The sequence below is a fragment of the Accipiter gentilis genome, chromosome 12 (genome assembly GCF_929443795.1).
Source record: "Accipiter gentilis chromosome 12, bAccGen1.1, whole genome shotgun sequence".
NCBI lineage: Eukaryota > Metazoa > Chordata > Aves > Accipitriformes > Accipitridae > Astur > Astur gentilis.
This window is the reverse complement of record NC_064891.1, coordinates 2,773,174-2,789,353: the sequence shown is the minus strand read 5'-3', so window position 1 is coordinate 2,789,353 and position 16,180 is coordinate 2,773,174. Positions and strand designations below refer to the sequence as shown.

The window sequence follows — 16,180 nt, the reverse complement described above, 5'->3', positions numbered from 1 at the left end:
GCCTAATTAAAAGCTGATGGTTGCTTAGGTTCTGCCTAACACTGGAGCAATATGAAAAGGCACAGAATTGCAGGTCTTAGCTATAGTATTTGTGTGCAGATGTAAACAAAGTATAAAGCTGGAATAGTTTAAGTCTGATAGTAATGGTAGTTACTTACACGATATGCTCAAGGAACTGATGCCAGCAGGTAGGGGCAGCAGGGGTGCAGCTACCTACACGCACTGCTTTGTTAGTGTTGTCCTGTGTATAAACTAAGAGCTCAATTTTATCTGTGCTGGTGGAGGAACAAATAGGTGCCAAGACCCTAGCATGGAAGCCAGTCTATAGCAGATGGTCTTTCAGCCATAAGTAAGCGCTTCACCAGGCTGCCTGTGATGGTGAGGTTCAGAGGTGCGTAAGGGCTGCGGAATCACTCATTTCACCACCTTTTTCAGTGAGACTTCTGCATCCCAGCCCCCCCAGCACGACAGATGCTCTGGAAAATCTTCCAAACCAGTGGCTAGATTTGCAGTCCTTTGCAGTCCTTGCGAAGGAGGAATGCTTAGGCGTACAATTCTTCTGAACCTGTTACCGACTCCTTTTCCATGGTCAGGAACTGTGTTTTCTTTTCCATTCCTGTGCTGCTAAGCCTACTTCTCCATGTGATGCTATCTGGATCACTGGCCATAGAGCTGACCACATATGTACTGGCGGTGCGGTTTTTGTGTGTTAATTGCATTACAGCGTTACCTTCTTTTGCTTGCACAGCGAGTACACGCAGTAGTGCTCTGATGTATGAGCTAGACACTTGAGAGGTATGATCCTTCCATATAATAGGTACTGAGATAGTGTTATCATCCTTTTAGAGGGAAGAACTTGGAACGATAAAAAATTTTAAATAGCAATCTTGAGTTCTGTATGTTTAATCAAAAATACTCTAATAAAAGAGTATTTTGTTTAAAGTATTAATTGTTTTTTTCCTTTCTTTAATGTGGTTGTCATTCCTGTTGAAGAGATCTCACTCCATAGTCCTTCGGAGTGAGTACTTGTGTTATTTACCTTGGACTACTCTATAAAAAGGGGGCTTGATCGCCCAGTGCTGCACTGGTTCCACTGAGCTGGCTTTGCTGGTCCTATCTCGCACCTGCGGCTTATCTTCAGTTTGTGTTTGAAGTCCAAATTCTGTTATGTTGGTGGTATTATTATACAAAGCCATAGCCACCACCTTCACAGTGTGGCAGATTTATGTATTTATAAATTTATAATTTTATTTAAAAACCCCACCCTTTGTAATATTTGTAATAATTCGTGACATTTCTGAAATTTGAAAACTGATGACTGGTAGCAGACTTTTAGCAGAAGAAAGTAATGGGAATTGGTGGAAAATCCTTTTTTTTTGGGGGGGGGGAAGGGAATTGCCGCCTTCCCCACACACACACACTCACTCACTCACTTTGGTCATATCTGCTGATTTTATTAATTTTTGTTTGTTTATTCTGTGGGGAAAAACGGCTGCGCACGGGCTTTCCGTGAAACCGAACTAAACTCTCGACGTCGCGTCAGAAAGACAGTTACAGTCCCTCACCTCGGCCGGCGGACACCGCCGGGCACCCTCCCGCCTTCCCCCACACGTTTTTTGGGGGGATGGCGGGCGGGGGGTGTGGTGTGTGTCTGTGGGAAGAGCAGGAGGGCGGGGCCCCGCCCGGCCCTTCGCGACGTGGCGGCCGGCGCGCACGGCCCTTCCGCTTCCGGGGCAGCCCCCGCCCCTCCGTGAGGTGTTTCGCCTCCCGGTTCCAAGATGGCGGCGGCGGCAGCGGCGGGTGGCGCGGGGGCAGCGGCGGCAGCAGCGCTGTGGAGCGAGGTGAACCGCTGCGGCCAGAACGGCGACTTCGCCCGCGCGCTCAAGTCCGTTAACAAGAGTGAGTGAGTAAGCGAGCGAGCGAGTGCTGCTCCCCGCCGCCATGTCGGCGCCGGGCCCTGCCGCGCCGCCGGGCCGCACGCCGCCAGGAGAAGGCTCCTGGCGTCGGTGTGTCGTCCCGTCACTCCCCCGCCTCAGATCTGCCCCGGCCGGCGTCGCTCGCCGTGGTCACTGCCCGGGCGGGCTCGGCCTTGTGCAGGGCCGCCGCAGCGAGGAGCGGGCGGTTTACGTCTGTAGGCTTCGTGCCGGCCTCCGGGAGCAGGGCGGCGGGCAAGGGGCGCCCGGCGGCTCTGTGGTACGCTGCCAGAGGCTTCTCTGTGGTAGGGGAGAGGCGAGAGGCAAAAGTGGATGGGGGAGCCGAGCGGGGCAGCTGCCTAGGCCCCTGCTCCTGCACCGGGACCGTCGGTTGCTTCTCTTGCATCACGTAGGTCTTGCTGTGGGCCGGGCTTTAGGAGCCACTCGCGGGTTTTCCTTCAGCTCTGGTCGTGGGAGGAAGGAGGGCTTTTCCTCCTGGGAACTGGAGGAGTGGTGGTGTGTGTGGTGTGTACCGACTGAGTTGGGAGTGATAACTTGCTCGGGAGTGAGAGTCCACATTGAGATGCGTTGTCTTGCTAGTTTGGCATCCAAAATGGGATGGTGATACAAGGCACGTTATGGCTAAAAGTTCTCTCTTTGCTGTTTGTAGGGAGCAGGGACTCATCTCTTGTCCTAGCAGATCTGAGAGTTGGGACCACGTGAAAAAAGCAAATATCAAAACCTATTTCTCTCTCCTAGTTCTCCCTCACTGTCTTCCACTGGCAGAAAGTATTAGCGTGTAAAGTGAATACCTGGCTAGAGCCGTACAGTTTTTCTGTATTGTGTGCTTTTCCTCATGTGTGCACTTGATGCGGCACTCGGGTTTCGGCACTGTGTTCTCTGCTTGGAAATGAAATGACAATGAAAGGTTTGTCGAGGTGTGTACAGCTCCTTTGGTGCAGCTCTGTTCCAGGCATGTTAGCACAGCGGTCACTTCAGGTAAGTTCAGTATAAATACTGATTCTTTTATGCTGACAGGATTTTTTTTCATGATCTGAACCAAAGCAAGCCATGCCAGGACCCCTTTAAATTGATGTGACTGCTCTCTGTGATGGGTTTTTGCAACTGTAAAAACATACGGCTCTTACAAAGCCTTAATGTGTCTGATAATGAGGTAGATCGTTGTGTTGAAACTGGTTTCTCCTCCAGTACTGCAGATCAGCAAAGACGATGTGACTGCACTTCAGTGTAAAGTAGTGTGTCTTATCCAGAACGGGAACTTCAAGGAAGCCCTCGGTGTAATCAACACCCACACTAAAGTGTTAACCAGGTGAGTTGTGGCTTCCTGTGCTCTACAAAATACGAAACCGCAACTCCTTGAGAAGCTGCTGCAGCTTCAGTGGAGGGGACTAATAGGCAGCACAGTATGGAGCAGGAGGTCCTCAGAGCCATTGGGATTGTGCTTCTCATTGAAACACCGACTTATTCTGGGTGTGAGAGGTGGTCTGGATGAGTTTGGGACAGTCTAACATCTTGCTGTTACTCTTGAAGGGATTGTCCTTAATCTAGTTTTCATCCACCTTCATGAGCTGTTTCTGCTTGTTGATGTGCTGGTACAAGGGAAGAGGACAGATCTCATGGGGAGTGAAGAGAGAAGGGAGAAGGCCTTGCCAGTGGCAGTGAGTTGTTAGCTTTGCTTGGCTGTCTCATCATACTGCTCCTTGGGGTCCTTTTCTCTTGACAGCCTGAAGGTACTGCTTCAGCTTTTGGGGTGATGCAAGCCCTTTGCGTATGTTCTCAAAATTGGGACCTTGGAGACAATTTGTGTTTGAGAACAAGTCAAGCTTCCCATTTGTGTCGTTAAGCAGACTCTAATTTTCTTCCTCATAAAGATGCTCTTTGTGCAATGACTAGAATGAAAATTGCTACCCAAGAACTGCCTGGCAGCAAAACTTTTGTATTTCAGATACTTCTCTTGTTAAGGAATTTCCCAGAGAAGTGTCTTGCAGTATTAGTGCTATGAAACATACCCTCGTTTATGTTCACATCTGACTAAAACACAATTACCTTATTCACAAATTCCTTCTTTCCTGGGATGGAAGGGGTTTAATTTAAGTTTTTTAGCTTGGTTTTTAGTATAAGGAGAGGAAGAGGAATAATTTCTCTAAATTCAACTGGCTTCAGAGTTCTCCCTATAATTTCTTTAGCTTGGCTCTACTTTGTGTCTGTCTCTGTATCCTGCAGAGCAGGGAAAGTGGTGGTTCTTGTTCAGCCTTGAAGTTGTCCTGTCCTGCACTGAGGCTGGCCCACTGCTTTGCTTTAATTCTTAATGCCATTTGTTTGTTTTCAGACTCCTGAAATACTCAGCTGGACTGAGATAATTTTAAATAGGCAAAGAAGTAGCTGGTGACAAAGTGGCACCAGTGATGAGCTAAGGGAATCGCTGATTAATTTTCCTTTGGCTTAAGTGGTAACTCAGGGGGTAGGTGGAACACAGCATTCAGGGCACTGCTTGTTTGATAATGCTCCCTGCTGGTGTGAGCTTGCTTTGAGGCCAATTCTATGTTAATATCATCAAACTCTTTTGCTGCAGTTCTGCTGCGCTGGTATTTCAAAATAGGTTAATGTTACCATTGGCTTAGTAGCAGACTATAAGAGGGACTGTGTTTTATACCATTTCGTTTCTCTCTCTGAGTCGATTCTCTTTGAAAGTTTGCAGTAACAATCTTTTGCTGTAATGTTATGCTTTCTCCTTAAGAAGGAGTCACATAATGAAGTTTGGTATTGTTTTACCTTTAAGCATTTGATTCGCATAATCAGTAGGAGCTGGGGGGGGGGGCGGGGATTTGAAATGCCATGTGTCTGGAAACACCAGAAGAAAGGAACCTCTTCTTTTAGGTGAAGTTTTGGTGTTCCTTCTCTGTTGAACACAAAGTAGGTGTAAGATATTTTCAGTGCTCACCAGACACATAATTCAGTACTCTGTGATCATATGCTCACCTCTGGTGTTTGGCTCTTTGGGAACGTAACAGTCTGTGACTAATCAGGGCTGCTTAAACAAGTGTATTCAGGTGGGTGAATGCCGTTCAATGAAGACAACAGTGCGTGCTGTCAGCCTTTGTCTTGTCCTTGCAGTGACATCATTGCCTTTGAGAAGGCCTACTGTGAATACAGGTTGAATCGTATTGAAAATGCTCTCAAGACCATTCAGAGTGCCAGTCAGCAGACAGACAAACTGAAGGAGCTTTATGGACAAGTGGTAATTACAAGCTTTTCTTCCTGGTAGGAGTTTCCTATGCTGGATGCCTTGTCCCTCCTCTAATGTGGGGCAAGTATGGGGACAGAATTTCCTTCTCAGCCTTGAAGGTAAGGAGAGGTACAGTTCCCAACTGCTCCACCTGCTGTGGAGCTTCAGTCACCTGTTGTTGGAGGCAGAGTTGTCGTCTTACTGCCACTGAACAAAGCAATACATTTGCGACTCACTCTCCCTTTCTGGGTCTGGCCTGATAATAGCCATCTGACTGAGGGAATGGAGGATGGAAGAAGCTGATGGGATTTATTTGTGGTTGAGCCATCTGCTTGCATTAGATACCTGTCTAGGAGTGGTTTGCAGGACCTGACATCTCAGGCGTTAGAAGTGAAGCAGAAAAGAAGTTGCGTTTCTTCTCTGTTTTCTCCCTGGTTGATCAGAACAGTTTTGTGAAGAATTGGCTGTCTTCTTTCAGCTGCATGAAAGACCATTCATTTAATCTCTCTCACAGAGAGGTGATATAATCTGGAGAAAAGCTGTTTGAGGACAGAACTGTGTAAACTGCTGCTTTTAAAGAAGCTGTTTTAGGAGTAAGAACTGTGCCATTTGCGTGCAGGTATCTGGTTTCATTGCTTGAATCCTTGCAAATGTAATCTATATAGAGAGTTTGCCCTTAAAGGTAGATGCGAATGTTAGTAGTGTTCAGCTTAAAACATACTATGCTCTGCTGCTGCCAGTCCCTGGTGGGGGGGAGGAAGGAGGCTGTAGTTACTAGCATACACAGGGAAATACACTTTTGAAGGCTAATCCCTTCCCCTTTTCAGTTGTACAGGTTGGAGCGTTATGATGATTGTCTGGCTGCATACAGGGATCTCATCCGCAACTCCCAGGATGAGTATGAGGAAGAGAGAAAAACCAATCTCTCTGCTGTTGTGGCAGCACAAAGCACATGGGAGAAAGTGATGCCAGTAAGTAAGTGTGTGTGTATGTGTCCAAGAGTGAGAGACAAGGGATAAAGGATATGGAATCATAGATATTTAACAGGACAGAAATGTGTTGCTGTCTCTTAATGACTTCCGAGTTTACTGAAGATCACCTAGTGATTTCCCCTGTATGGAGGAATAAACGCTGTTATTGCATGAGTTATACTTCACCTTTGATCTCTAGGAGGCTTGTATTACCTGATGTCACAGCAGAGCAGGAAATACATCTCTCTGAACCTGCATTAGGCAGAACACCTGTGGTGACTAGCACTTTCCCCTTCCTCATTACCCTCTTGCCCAGGGTAAAGCTAACTGCCTGGATCACCCAGCCATGCTTGGGAATATTTTTGTTAATGAACACTGCAGATTGTAATGTTCTCATTTTTTCAGAAATCTTTGTCCTTGGAGGTGTGCACAGTATGCTCATCCTTCCGTTCAGTGCTGTGGATCCACTTTCTAGTTCTCTGGAGTAGCAGTTCTTACTTGCCCTCTTTCAGCAGCTTAAGTAGTCCCCAAGTTCAGGCTGTAGTTTCATTGCTGCCTTATCAGTTGCCTCTGACTTTGTTGTGCAGTGTGAGGGAAGATCCTTTGCACTGTGACTTATTTGCCAGGTGTGTGCCCTTTTAAAATTGCCTCAATTTATTTTGCAAGGAATAGTTTGAATGTACATGAAACTATAGTTTGTGTCCATTGCCTGTCAAATCTGTATAGATCAGTTGGTGTTTATGCAGTGTTACATTTGCTTTTCATACTAGGAAGATTTGGGCCTTCGAGAAGCTACCTACGAGCTGTGTTATAACAGTGCATGTGCATTGATTGGGCAAGGAAAGTTGAATGAAGCAATGAAAAAACTACAGAAAGCAGAAGGTAAAAACATGGTGAGGTGAGAAGGAAGCTTTGTGTGTTAGATGTAGTTATTTGCTTTCTATAGACACACTTAATCAGAGAGAAAGAGGTTTTGAAAATTGAAAAACTGCCCAGCAGCAGGATTTGTTGTAAGTTTCCATATGGTTACTGACAGCACTGGTGTTTTTGTAGAAGTGTTCCTCTGTAGCCCTTTTCCAGAGCCATGCAGCATGTACCGTCTCCTTGCTCTCTTACAGCCCCCGATTGGTGTTCAATTCCTTTGACCAGTCTTTTGAAGTAGGAAGTAGACATGAGTGTAATCTCTTCTCATAAGCATGAGATGTTTCATCTATTCTGACTCTTGGCTTTGTTAGTGTATGTATATATATGAACATACACTATAAAAAATAAAAATACTTCGTGGTCTGAATTAGGTATGAAATTAGCATAAGCCAATAAATGAGCTTTTTTTGCAAAGAAATTTTTTTTCTATGGGGTGGAAGGGTTTTTTGTGTGTGGTTAAAAAAAAAAGGCTGGGGGAGAATTAGGAAGAATTAGTTTCTTTCTGATCTAACTGCTCTTGCAGATAAATAGGTCAATTCTGTCCTGATTTTGATGATAGAATAGCAGCTCTCCCATACAACTGATTTGTTAATCATGTGTAATTTGAGCCTTTGTGCTGTGATAGTAGTCCTTCAGAGAGCAGAATAAGTGATGTTCTGGTGAGGTATAGGAGAAAGTGAAGAAGTGACTGGTATGTGTACTGAAAACCGAGGGAATTGCTGCCCCATAAAGGGTGGTGTAATCTAAATATTGCAGGCTTGCAGCACTTAAAATAACTCTCAAGATGGTGAGCGGTGTGTGAGCAGTTGCAGCTGAGTGATCCCTATGGAAAAGATCAGGAGCTAGGTTTAAGGAAATTTGTTTAGGAGAGAAAATGAGTGTGTGAGTCTGCTCTCAGAAGGCAGCTTTGGGAGGGACAGTATCTCCTGTGCATTTGATATTATTTCTGCATCATGTAGTCTCCCTCATGCTCAGTCCCATCCACCATCAGACTTGTAGTCTGATGTGCCCTTGTTAAGCTGCAGAAGTTTCAGGAATATGTGAAAAAAGTTTATGTTCCCCCATGCTTCTAGGCTGGTTTTTTTTCCCCTAAAGCATTCTAAACTGTGTTCTTCAACTTGTTTTTCCTTCTAGAACTGTGCCGCCAGTCGCTATCAGAAGACTCTGTAAGTTCTTGATGTTGTTCTGGAAAGTGTTCGCTTTGCACCAGCATGAACGAGGGTGCGGTCATGAAGTGTACTGCAGATAGCCAGAGGATAGCTAAAGCTGCTGTGCAGTATTACTCAGCAAGAGTTGCCACTGCTGCTGGTACCTGCTTCTGAGGCTGGGGCAGCAATCATGGTTGTTGCAGAAGTGTAGCTAACACTGCAGACTGCTGCTGTGCTCCTTGCATAGTTGCCTGTGCTGGTGCAAGCAGGATGGGTACAGGTTGTCTGAAACCTCCCTGTCACCCACCCCTGCTATGGATGAACATGCCAAATGGGTGGTGGGAAACATGGGAAATTTGTAATCACTGTCATTGGTTCAAGCAGAGGGGCAGATTCAGCGCACAAGTTAAGGGTATCCAGATTCTTGCAAGAGCAGGTGAAGCTTTCTTTTCTCTTGGTTTATCCCAGATATGCTTGTATTTGTGCTGTGGCTACAATCTTCACCTGCAGTACCTGGGGTACTTTGCTGTTAATACTGCCCAAAAGAGCTTGTAGACATTTGCCAGAAGAATGTTGAAGCCAGGGGAAGAGAGGTGAGATGGCAGCTTTTTTCTTTTTGCCTTGATTTTCCTTCAGGATGTGACAGAGGAGGACATTGAGGCTGAACTGGCCATTATTCATGGTCAGATGGCTTATATCATGCAACTGCAGGGTCGTACAGAGGATGCTCTACAGCTCTACAATCAAATAATCAAGTTGAAGTAAGGGCTTTTCTAAAATAAATGCTCAGTCTTCCACCTATAGAAAGGCCACTGTAAATAACAATGTGCTTTCTACTTTTCTTATCTGCAGGCCAACAGATGTAGGACTGCTTGCTGTCATTGCAAATAACATCATCACAATTAACAAGGTATAGAATTACCTTGCCGCTTTCAATGCAGCCCTTCCTGGTGGTTACTCAGCCTGCTTCTCTGCTTCTGTGGGGAGAAGGGAGATAATCAGGAAAGACTTTTTCCTAAGCAATAGTTAAATCGCAGACCCAGAGACCTTTTCTTCAAGGAATGTAGTGAAATCTCATGATGTGTGATTTCCCCAGGACCAAAATGTCTTTGACTCAAAGAAAAAGGTGAAGCTGACCAATGCAGAAGGTGTTGAGCATAAACTCTCCAAGAAACAGCTCCAGGCGATTGAATTCAACAAAGCTTTGCTCGCAATGTACACTAACCAGGTAGGGGACGCTGATCTGCAGTAAGTAGCTACAGATTTACTCCACAAGAGTTTGACTAGGCAAATGTGGATATGCAATTGTTCTGTGTCAGAAGACCACTTGGTTTAAGCATATAAGTGAGGAATAAAAAAAAAAGAATCATCCCTAAAAGAACAGCCAGCCAGTTGTGCAGTGACTTGAGTGTTGCTGTAGGGAGGATGGTGTGGAGATGACTAGGAAACAGAAGGGGTTTGTGGGGGTTCTTAAATGCATCTGAAGTGCTACTAAGAGGACTTGTTCTTGGTTCTGTGTACCCATTTCATCACTAGTATTTTTTCTCAAATACAACTGGTATGTTAGCCCTGTGTTATGTGCTTGCAGAGGTTGAGTAAAGTGTATTCTCTCTTCCCACTCCTCAGGCAGATCAGTGCCGCAAGCTGTCGGCAAGCCTGCAGTCGCAGAGCCCTGAGCATCTGCTCCCTGTGCTTATCCAGGCAGCCCAACTGTGTCGTGAGAAACAGCATGCAAAGGCTGTAGGGCTTCTGCAGGTAGGTTAAGAGAAGGTACTCCTTTGGCCAAGCTCTGTTTAAACTTGTGCTTTGTGTTCTCTTGTGCTGTTTCCCTTAGCTTTTGTATTGTCCGGTTTAAATTTCCGGGGTATCTGACTGTTCTTATTTTGGTTTGGTTTAATGCTGCTGGAAGGCATTACCCAACTGAGCAATGCTGCTTTTAAAGGGAAATAGTTGGCTTGCACCTCTCATTTTTATGCTTGGGAAACTGTCTGTAGTAGACTTCTAGGGTAAGCAGTGTGCTCTGCTGCTCTGCTTGCCAGCAGTTTGCAACAGCCTCCTTTCGGGAGGGAGTGAGTGGCCTGGGACAGAAATCTGAGAGGACGATGGGCCACTGGCACAGTTTGGGGCCCTCCTCTGCTGTGTGCTGAAGCTTGCCTGTGCTGGAAAGCTTCCTTTGGCGCTTGCCAGCTTGCTGTGACTGAGCATGAGATGTGATTCATCATAGCAGCAGCCTGGTGCCCACACACATGTTGAATTGTTCTTTCCTTTGATTCTCAGGACTTTGCAGATCAGCACCCTGCCAATGCAGCTGAGATCAAGCTGACGATGGCCCAGCTAAAAATTGCTCAAGGTATCTAGTGTCTTCCTTTGCTGGGAAGTGTCTGCACATGATAATGGTCCAAGGGGTGAGAAAAACAGGCTTTAGGGCAATCTTTGCTGCAGTCACTGTTGTGACTGTGGTACAGAGCAGAGACACTTTCAGTCGGGTATTCTATGTATATGGCTATGGCAGGATAACACTCATAGCTTAAAATGGATGTCCAGCCTCCACAGATCCTTGGCAGAGATGCCCACAGTCTTTGTGAATAATAGGGCTGAATCTGTTCTGGGGCAGGAGGGTTTTGGGAGCAGCGTGGGGCTCCCTTATGCTACCATTCCTGCATACAGTCAGGCAGCTCAGAGTTGCTCCTGGAAGAGAAGAGCCTGCTTGCAAAAACTTGCTCCTGAACCCTTGCAGGATGTGGCAAGGGCAGAAAGGTCCACTGTGTGGAGGCCTGTCCTTTATTCCTGGAAACGGGGGAGTTATTCTAAGAAGGGGATCGTTAAGTCCCTGTTGTTTACCTTTGGCTGGAAGTTCACAGGCAGAGTGAAGTGTTACTGTGCCACTCAGAGCATGTTCCTCCCTGTCTCTCTTCTAGGCAGTGTCACCAAAGCCTGCATGATCCTGAGGAGCATAGAAGAACTGCAGCACAAGCCTGGTATGGTAAGCAAAACTCAGTCTGAATTGTGTAACGTTTTTCCCTTGTAGCACAGCTTTGTACTGCCTGCTCCCTGTTACCTCTTGCCTGTGGTTTTCACCTGACCTGAGTGTCTGCAGGGAATCTGAGCCCATCTTCCTTGTCTTGGACAAAGGTGGGATTATGACTTGTATCAGGTAGCCTGAACAGTACTCTACCTGTCCGCAGAGATGCTTTCTGCCTCTGTTCCCAGTCTTGTAATCCTTCAGACCTGCATATTGCCTGGATTTACTTGCATAACATGACTGGAGCAGCTGCTTCCCTGGTATGTACTGTTGGGAAGTTTCTGAAGCAGCTTTAGGATAACGGGTATTAGGGAGAAAGTGCCATATGTTCCATCCCCACAGCATCACCCCAGTCTGCATGCATGTCCACACCTGGTATTCGGAAAAGTTTGATGACCTTGAAAACGCTCAAGTGTACAGCGTAAACATCTTGAGCAGAGGCTGACAGTTGTAGGTCCATTCCAACTGCAAGTGCGGATGATCAAAGTAATTTATAGGGGCAGTCAGCAATACCAGCTCCTTGCCCTGAGTCACCTCTAACCACAGCTGGTTTTTAGGGACAGCAGAAAGCTCACATTGACTCTGCTTTTAGGAAATCCTGTCATTTAACTGCTGACCCTCTGTCTATAGACAGCTTCTGTGAAGGATTTACTATAAGCTGCTCTTCAATGTTTGCAGGTGTCTGCGTTGGTGACAATGTACAGTCATGAAGAGGACATTGACAGTGCAATTGAGGTCTTCACACAGGCTATCCAGTGGTATCAGCAATTCCAGGCAAGTGAGACCAGAGGAGCTAATGCGCAAAGATTTTTCTCAGTCTTTTCTAGCTAGTCCAAGTAAGTCATCTTTTCCTGTTGATGCGTAGCCCCAGCAGCTCATTCAGTTGGGGTTTTGGGGATCTTTGAACTCCTGTTCTGTGAGTGTTTGTTTTATCACTGTTTCATTATTTTAGAGATGTTTCAAACAGGGAGCAGCAGCTTCTGTCAGATTAGGAGAGTGGGGGCAATGGGTGCCCAAATGTAGCAGTCAGGCCTTCTCCCTGACTAGAAAGCATTGTGGAGCGGCAAGCTGCTGTGTCCCATGCAGTTCTGCCTGACATCCTAGAGTGCAAAGGTGGTCTACTTTCTGCACAACAGGGTGCTAACTCAGTTCTCCTTGGCCAGGTCTCGAGGGCATTAAAGCCAGCTAGAGCTGGGCTCCATGCTGTGATAATGAGGAACTAATTATGGCTGCTGTGTCTTTCAGCCAAAGTCTCCTGTCCATTTGTCGCTGATAAGGGAAGCTGCCAACTTCAAACTAAAGCATGGCAGGAAAAAGGAAGCAATCAGTGACTTGGAGGAGCTCTGGAAGTGAGTTGGGTGGTTGCTGAACAGGAGGTTTCTGCCCAGAGACCTTTGTAAGCTGTCTGGTGCCAGGCAGCATCTGACAATATTGATTGACTGTTAGCCATTCTTTAGAGTTGCTTTTGCACAGGGGCTCCAATGCAAAGCCATATTTTGAAAGGAGGGGGGATAATTAATTTGATCTATAGCTGATGTTCGCTTGAAAACCTGGTTGACTTGTCCCAGAAGCCTCTTGTGTGCAGCGAAGGTTGCTTTGGGGACTGGGATGCATTATTTTTTTCTAGTGCTAAATAAACCATGGATGTCTAGGTTTTAGTTTTTATTATGCACTTGATGAGATTTTTTGGGGGGTACTGTTAGCTTGCCTTTGCTACTGGGACCTGGGGGATTTTTTTGTCTGTCATTGCCTGCTTCATGATACTGTGGAGATGTCTGCACCTCCCTTTATCCACACCAGTGATGTTTGGTGATGTGCTCTGGAGGAGACCACAGACTGACATGCCTATCCCCACAGATAGCAGCTATGCTGCAGCAGCAAGCACTGCATGGTGATACCAGTCTTTGGGATGAGTGTGTACCTTGGTAACTTGGTCCTTTTATTTTCTTTTTTTTCACTGACAAAGGCAAAACCCAAAAGACGTGCATACTCTGGCACAGCTCATCTCTGCCTACTCCCTGGTGGACCCTGAAAAAGCTAAAGTGTATCCTTTTGGTGGTGGTATCAGAGCAAAGAAAGAGGCGTTTGGGCATTGCTCCCTTGGATTTCAGCTGTGTGTGGAATTCAGACCCACTCTCACCTGAAGAAAGGCAAGGAACATCTCCGACACAGCTACCATATCCAGGTCAAGTTGTCTGGAGCTATATTATTTCCCTGACTGGTTTGATTACTGCACGATCCTGGGACCCTTTTGTCTTTCGCCTCCTTCTCTCTGAGAATTGATAACTTAAGACTAGGTGGAACCAAAATTAGGAGCTCCTTCCGTCTTTTCTGTTGGAGTCTTAAACTGGTGGTAGTAATGCAGGACTGTGCCCAATAAAATATGACTAAGCTCTCACTGACCCAAAACACCAGGTTCACGTACTGCTTTTGTCACACTGAGCAGCTTTCAGAGGAAGTTACTGCTTCTGTCCCCATATCAGAGAAGGGAAAAATGAGGCAAATGGTGATTAAGCTGCTCATCCCAGCTTGTGTAGGAAGCTGGTGAGAGAGGTGGACCTTGCCCTGTAGGCCTTTCTGGTGTTGTCAGCATTACTAACAGGCTGAATTTGTTCAAGCTGAAGTTGCCTATTGCTCTCTGGACAAACCTGAGTGTTTATCTTTTTGCTTGCCGGTTTGCATCCCTGAACTCTTCCCTTGCAGTCTTAGCAAACATTTGCCTTCCTCAGACACCATGTCACTGAAAGTAGATGTTGACGCACTGGAGAACTCCCATGGAGCAACCTATGTTCGGAAGAAAGCTGGGAAGCTCACTGGAGACAACCAGCAGAAGGAGCAAGGGTAAAGCGGCCTGCTGTAGTTCTGGTGCATTTATTATTTGGGGTAGCACAAGAACTACACCTGATGTGGTGGGGGGCATTGCTGCAGAAAGCAGGCTGGTGGAAAGGGAGCCTGATGTTTAACTGCAAGGAGCTTCAGGTAGCAGCAGACCCAAGTTTTGAGAGAGATAGGAATGGTTTAGCTTCTTCCAGAGATAATTTTTAGTTGACTTGTTTGGTGTTTCCATGCTGTGTCACAGCAGCTTTTTCCCTTCTTGCTTTTCAGACAAGGGGATGTGAAGAAGAAGAAGAAAAAAAAGAAGGGTAAGTTGCATTTCCTAGCTGTTGACGTGGCACAGCTCCAGAGAGCTCACCAGACTGTTTCTTCAAATAGCCAGTCTTCAGCTCCCCAGGAGCTGGAGCCCTTTGCTGGGACTGGGTCCCTGTGAACCCGGATCTTCATGATAGCTTGTTTGGATGGGGCATTTTTCCCCAGAAGTGAGAGCAACACTCTGACAGGGTGATGTGGGTTGCTGGGCTCTTTGTGCTTCCTGGCTACTGACATCCCAGCCTCTCTAGTATCTTGACCCCAGTCTCAGTTCCTGATGTTGGATGTTCTGCAGGAAAGCTGCCTAAGAACTATGACCCCAAGGTGACTCCTGACCCTGAGCGGTGGCTTCCAATGCGAGAGCGTTCCTACTATCGTGGACGGAAGAAGGGCAAGAAGAAGGATCAGGTTGGCAAGGGGACTCAGGGTTCAACCACAGCTGGCTCCTCTGAACTGTAAGTACCCATTTTGCAGGGCTTGGTGTGGGGAGTCACTTCTGGGCAGCTGGGAGGGCTGGGTTTGTGCTGCTTTTTCTGTGGCTCTGTCACCACACCAACCGTGAGTAGCACAAGTGAAACTGTACTTTGCTGCTTGAACTTTCTACCAGGTGCTTTTCCCAAAGATCCCTATAGGTTGCTGAAAATCAAAATTATATGATTGGCATGCTTTGCTTGAAGGTGCCAACGTGCAAATAAAATTCCCATAGTCTTTTAATGTGCTTTTCTTGGTTTTGATAATGAGATGAATTCCGCATGCTTTCTCTCGAGCTATTTGCTTTCAAGTCCTTTGGTGGCTGGAGAACCATTAGCCATGATTTGGGAAAACACTATACTTCCTTCTAAGTTGACACTGATTATCTGAGCTGGAATCGGGGTTTACCATTGTGTATGAGGCCTGACAGCAAGATAGTGACTTACTAGCATCTGAGAGAAGGAAGTACTTCTAAAATAACAGCAACTCAGGGACTTGCCAGTGCTGTCTGATTGTTTCTCTTTACACAGCTGTCTCAGAAGCATAAAAAGCCTTTTGTGACACTGTTGGCTTGAGCAGTGTGTGCAAGGAGAGCTGGCACAAAGATTCCTCTGTGGTTAAGGAGAGAGAAAGGATGTTGGGTTTGCACTGCCTAAGCGTGGGGGCCTGAAGGGTTTCTTGTGTGTTGCATGAGCTGCCACCTGTCTGTTCGAAAGTTAACCTTGCTTTTGTAGTTGGGGACTTAAGCTATCTAGTAAACATAACAGCTAGAAGGCCCTGTTGCCCATCAGCCCTCCTCTGTATGTTGAAGTTTATTTAAGATCTCCTTGCATGAGTGCCCTCCCATACATAATGCTACCTAGTGCTGTCTTATGGGGCAGCTGCTATTTTTTGCTGTCAGCTTCGTGCAGTAGTGCTGAGTCTTGTAGGTGGCTGTGAACCCACGTGGTATCTCTTTATCTCATTTTCCCTGCAGGGATGCCAGTAGGACTGCCAGCAGCCCACCTACCTCCCCTCGGCCCGGCAGTGCTGCAGCAGTATCCGCCACAAGTAACGTCATCCCTCCCAGGCACCAAAAACCTGCTGGTGCCCCAGCCACCAAGAAGAAACAGCAGCAGAAGAAAAAGAAAGGGGCTAAAGGAGGGTGGTAGAAAGCAGGAATGTGTAACCTCCCTCCTGCAATAAGCGACACTGGTTGCAGAATAAAGGTCAAAAGCAAGTGCTGGTGAAAGACTCTTGGCATCCAGATCTCTGTCCTGCCTGTGGGTGGTCTGGGGGGAGATGGGCTGGTATATAGGCACCATGATGTGTCTGCTCACCAAGTTGCCTTCATCATG

The 16,180-nt window shown here is 46.5% G+C and overlaps 1 protein-coding gene across 2 annotated transcripts; it reads left to right on the top strand.

Moving 5' to 3' along the window:
* Positions 1–1,742: 1,742 nt before the first annotated feature.
* SRP72 (signal recognition particle 72) lies at positions 1,743–16,077 on the top strand. 2 transcript variants are annotated; one of them, XM_049814595.1, is made up of 19 exons: positions 1,743–1,899; positions 3,123–3,243; positions 5,049–5,172; positions 5,988–6,131; positions 6,902–7,013; positions 8,190–8,221; positions 8,840–8,964; positions 9,056–9,113; positions 9,300–9,431; positions 9,830–9,958; positions 10,481–10,553; positions 11,122–11,186; positions 11,904–11,999; positions 12,471–12,574; positions 13,192–13,269; positions 13,929–14,066; positions 14,331–14,368; positions 14,668–14,827; positions 15,820–16,077. In XM_049814595.1, exons 1-19 carry the CDS (start codon positions 1,779–1,781, stop codon positions 15,992–15,994), a joined length of 2,025 nt encoding a protein of 674 aa, XP_049670552.1. In that variant the 5' UTR covers positions 1,743–1,778; the 3' UTR covers positions 15,995–16,077. The 2 variants fall into 2 exon arrangements, with proteins under 2 accessions (XP_049670552.1, XP_049670554.1); XM_049814597.1 differs by lacking the exons at positions 1,743–1,899; positions 3,123–3,243; positions 5,049–5,172 and adding an exon at positions 5,187–5,279.
* The last annotated feature ends 103 nt before the right edge of the window (positions 16,078–16,180 follow it).

Excerpts from the sequence above, each read along its gene's own strand:
- SRP72 (XM_049814595.1), top strand. The coding sequence starts at position 1,779 with ATGGCGGCGGCGGCAGCGGCGGGTGGCGCGGGGGCAGCGGCGGCAGCA. Across the intron at positions 8,222-8,839 it reads AGTCGCTATCAGAAGACTCT|GATGTGACAGAGGAGGACAT; the intron begins GTAAGTTCTTGA and ends ATTTTCCTTCAG. Across the intron at positions 14,369-14,667 it reads GAAGAAGAAAAAAAAGAAGG|GAAAGCTGCCTAAGAACTAT; the intron begins GTAAGTTGCATT and ends GATGTTCTGCAG.